Raw genomic sequence first — 4,665 nt, 5'->3', positions numbered from 1 at the left:
GCTTATTTTACAAAAGCACAAAGATTTGTTTTTATGGTGAATGTACACAATTCCGATTATCTTTATGACTAAAAAGGAGTAGTTTCTTCCATTGTTAGAAGGAAAAAATTCAAGTGATTGCGCCGGCGTTGCATGCACGCACACAGTTAAACTTTGCTACCTTGACAATGCAGCCTGTTCATTATCATAATAAAATACAGTCAGTCAAACATATGGGGAAAAAAAACTATGTAGTAAAAAAAAAATATATGTAGTAAAAAATATGTAGTAAAATCTGTGCCGTTAAAAAACAGTACCGCCGTGATGTTATGCAAAACATTTTGTTTTTTACGTGGATATTGGAACGCGAGTGAAGTACATAATAAATAATAATTTGCCATTCAAATACATCGCGAATATGGAAACATTTGATTTTGTGTGGAATGAGAGACCCAACGTTGGTTTCAGTTTCGTTTTAGCCTAAATGAATTCGTTTTGGCTTGTCGTTTATATTGCTATAGCTCAGTGCTTCTCGAAGTCCGGACCCGTCCCAATTTCATATTTCAAGAACACTTCATATGTTTAGTTTTTTAATGTCTCTTTGGAGATGGTCCGAAATGAAAGCGAAGGTGAGATATTGAAACCTTTCCTTCATGACATTTGTTGTCATGACATCCAGTGAGCATATGACGTTTGACATAATCGGATGACATTTTTTTGTTATCACTTAGATTATGGCCATTTGACTTATAGCAGTGTCCAGTGTTTCCCATACATTGAGATATTTGTTGCGGCCCGTCACAAAATCAAAACTGACCGCCACAAATAGATTTTCCAAAAAGATTCTACTTCATTGAATAAACAGAGCACTGCACGTTTCAAAATTAAAATGCAACGTGGGTGTTTTAGAACCGACCGTCTTCAATACTACTAGTACTACTACTACTATTACCATCTTGTTCCCTGCAATAATCATTTACTCAAACTCGCTTTTATGAGATAAAGAAGGGGGAAAAAAATCGGCCAAAAAAATCAGCATCATATATCGGCTGCCCTGATTTCTATATATCGGCATCGGCCAGAGAAAAACCCTTATCGGTCGTGAAATAAAATAAATAATTAAATGACTTTTTAAACCGTTTAACTGATTGTATTAATTGGTCAAAATTCTTACGGTCGGTTAACCGGTTAAAATGAACATCCCTAATGTGTACACACCCTTCCAACACACATTTATGTTCAAACAACAACAAAAGTGAATTTAGCATCCGATGACCCCTTTAAGAATGTTTAGATATAGATAAACAAGACAAAACTAATAAGAAAGTCATTTTTTGCAGTGTGATGTAAGAGGGAGTTGTCGATCAGTTGGTTCTGGTTCTGAGATAATTCATCAAAGAGGTTTGAGAAGATACCAAACTTCACTTTCATCTTTTCAGCAAGGTCAGAAGAGCAGATAGGAGCCTCACTCAGTGCATGCTGAAGATTCATGAGGCATTTGCAATACTCTGACAGGACATCACATTCTTACAAAGCAGACCAGATAAAAGCAGAGGTTACACACACCTTCAAAAAATACTTACAAAAACATCACATCATCCACACTAGTGCAAAGGACCATTAGCTGTTGGCAGCCAGTCCAAAGTGTTCATAAAGAATGGGCAGTTGTATGTGTCTGACGGAGAGAGAAAATCTCCATAAGCCACTAAATGTAGACTTCCCTCTTGCTGGAAGAACAGCATTTACTTTAGAGCTGAAGCTGTTTTTTTAACAAATATATTGCATTAATTGCACGGGACACACGACACCCCCCTGAGGCCTTGCAAAAAACACATTGTTGGTGCAAAAGCCAACCACGCCTGTATATGTAGTCCATGCACCAAACGTGTGTTTCGTTTCATCTCGGGAAGTGGTCTTTGAAAGACAGGACAGAGCCAGACTGTAACTGCTTTATGAGGCTAAGAAACATTTGCATCCTCAAACACAAAATAAATGACTAGTAGATTTACCGTCTACGACTTATGCTGTCTCAATGGTTGTAACACAGCAAGTCTGTCAAATGGACAATTAATTTGTCTGAACAATCATTTGAATTCATAACCATGAGATAAAATAGGGCCAAGGAGTTTCATGAGCAATGTGGGTTTGAAACAGCTCACAAAATGTAGAGTATTTCCCCATTTTTGTCCAGCCCTCGCTCTACTATGAGCATATATAAAGTAATATAATAATAATAAAATAAATAAATAAATAAATAAATAAATAAATGTATAACATAAAATAAAATGTAAATAATTAAAAAATAAAAACCAACAAAAATATATTTTGATTATCTCTACTATTATCCACACACATACATGTAACAAAAATATTAAAATTATAATATATAGAATAAAATTATAAAATTATAATATATTTCAAATAAAATAATACAATTATAATATATTTCAAATAAAATAAAATATCCAAAAACACCTGCAGGAATCTTACCTAGCAGTGAGGTGAGTTTGGGCAGAAGGTCCGCATGCACCATCTTGCTGCAGAGGCCAGTGTCAAAGGAGAGATTAAGGAGGAGGCGAAGAGTTACGTTCAGGAGATCTTCATGTTCACAGGGCACCAGTTTTGCCAGCTTCTCTACTGTATCTATTTCAGCCTATCAAAGAGAGAGAGATTATTGTGATGGAGTGATGTAGGAGATTGTTGTCAGGTCAGTCAGTTAGTTCCTTATGTGCCTGTGGCTTTGCTTGTTAACACATCTGCTTGCTCCAGCTGTGGTCAAACACAGCCACAGACGGACAGCCCAGCAGAAACGTGATCCCCATTAAAGCCACTGTTCACAGCCTGGAACCAGTTTTCAAATCAAGCCTTCAATGTTAATAACTGCATACGTCTACAACCTTGCATTCACAGTCGGCGTCAAACAATGTGACAGAACCGTCATCTCCACACGACTGAAAGCATTAAATTAATCATACAAGAGTGTTATTGTTGTATAGCATTTGTCAAAGTCGTAATAATCTTTGCTCGGCTGCCTCGACAAATGTGTTTAATTTAAAAGATCAGAAATTAGCTGATGAATGAATCCAAATAAATGATTGCTGAGATAACCTTCGGTCTAGAGTTAAGTGTGTGATTGGTTACAGGTGGAGGAAGTGTGGGATAAGTGTACGACTAAACAGAACAGCTAAACTGTCTTGAAGCAATACAGAACATCACATGAGCAACAAGTTATGAGAACAGGTGTGGCTGATTTAGAAAGGAGAGAGTAATAACAAGAAAGTGACAACTGGGGTGGTGTAGCCTTGTGGGGTTTGAACCTGCAACCTTTCAGGTTGCAATCTTTAAGCACAGCATTTAAACACCCCATGAAATCAAAATTGGAGTTCTGGGGCTATTAATGCATGTCTATAAGCTTTGAGGGCATCAGTGTACTACTACAAGTTAACAGAATAAATAAGTCACTTTGGATAAAAGCATCTGACAGTATTTCTTACCATGTCATTCTTATTTTCTAAGAAGATACTGAGTTTCTTGAGGAAGGACACCACCAGCACCAGGAGCTCCTCACTGTCTCTGTCCAGCGTTTTCACCAGAAGGTGGACAATGTTCTTGTTCCTCATCTTCAGCTCTGTGCGAGTGTCCTCAGACAGATTCAGCAGCAGGTACAGAGCAACTGATGGCGAAGAAACACAAACAGGAAAGTCATCAATACATTTTCAAATCTGTTTTTAAAACAGATAATATTGGAAGCAGATTTAGTGCTTCAAATGCTTTTTCAGTTCAAACTGTATTGTTCAAAAGTCTGTATTGTTCAAAAAATACTTTTATTCAGCAAAGAGGCAATAAACATCAAACGTGACAGTAAAGACTTTTTTTTTTTTTTTACAATAATACAAAAGATTTTTCAAACAATGTTTTAAATAATGTTCTTCTGAACTTTCTATTATCAAACAATCCTGAAAAAAAGAGCAATGGCTGCTGAAAATTTGGCTTTGCATCTCAGGAATGAATTATATTTTAAAATGTATTCAAACAGAAAATAGTTATTTTAAACTGTAATAATATTTCCACAATATTACAGATTTTACTGCATTTTTGGGCAAATAAATGCATACTTAGTGAGCATACTTCTTTCAAAAACATTTCAAAAAATCTTTTTCCGACACCAAACTTTTGGATCGCTAAACTGCAAGCTAACCGCTGTTTTCAGAACGCAAGCGCGCTTATCCACAGTGGAGAGAGAGCGCGTGTGCACATGGTAGCCAGCTTGACAAAGACAAGTAGCACACTTAGCAGATATTTCCGTATTGCGCAAGTGTAAAACTCTGCTTTGGGGAGTATGTCTCTTTATATCAAGCAACCCAGTTGTGCTCCTCTGCGGCCAGATTAAACCTGGTTGTAATTGATGAATTACACTTTTCTAAGAATAGAATATTGAAGTGGAGATCGCTAAACTGCAAGCTAACCACTGTTTTCAGAAAGCAAGAGCGCTTATCCACAGTGGAGAGAGAGCGCGTGTGCACATGGTTGCCAGGTTGACAAAGACAAGTAGCACACTTAGCAGATATTTCCGTATTGCGCAAGTGTAAAACTCTGCTTTGGGGAGTATGTCTCTTTATATCAAGCAACCCAGTTGTGCTCCTCTGCGGCCAGATTAAACCTGGTTGTAGCCTATATATGCTCGAT

At 37.0% G+C, this 4,665-nt stretch overlaps 1 protein-coding gene across 3 annotated transcripts in view; it reads right to left on the bottom strand.

The window, feature by feature from the left end:
- LOC107698375 (kinesin-associated protein 3-like) overlaps positions 1-4,665 on the bottom strand; it is a 28,268-nt gene that overhangs the window by 15,321 nt on the left and 8,282 nt on the right. For all 3 annotated transcript variants that reach the window (XM_016499361.1, XM_016499362.1, XM_016499363.1), the window contains 2 exons: positions 3,474-3,652; positions 2,470-2,632 (listed from right to left, as the gene is read on the bottom strand). In XM_016499361.1, the coding sequence (XP_016354847.1) occupies positions 2,470-2,632; positions 3,474-3,652 (342 nt within the window). The remainder of the gene's footprint in view (positions 1-2,469; positions 2,633-3,473; positions 3,653-4,665) is intronic.

Source organism: Sinocyclocheilus anshuiensis, unplaced genomic scaffold, assembly GCF_001515605.1.
Source record: "Sinocyclocheilus anshuiensis isolate Anshui unplaced genomic scaffold, SAMN03320099.WGS_v1.1 scaffold1746, whole genome shotgun sequence".
NCBI classification, from domain to species: Eukaryota; Metazoa; Chordata; class Actinopteri; order Cypriniformes; family Cyprinidae; genus Sinocyclocheilus; species Sinocyclocheilus anshuiensis.
The sequence above is the reverse complement of the archived record's forward strand: the minus strand, read 5'-3'. Positions and strand labels throughout refer to the sequence as shown.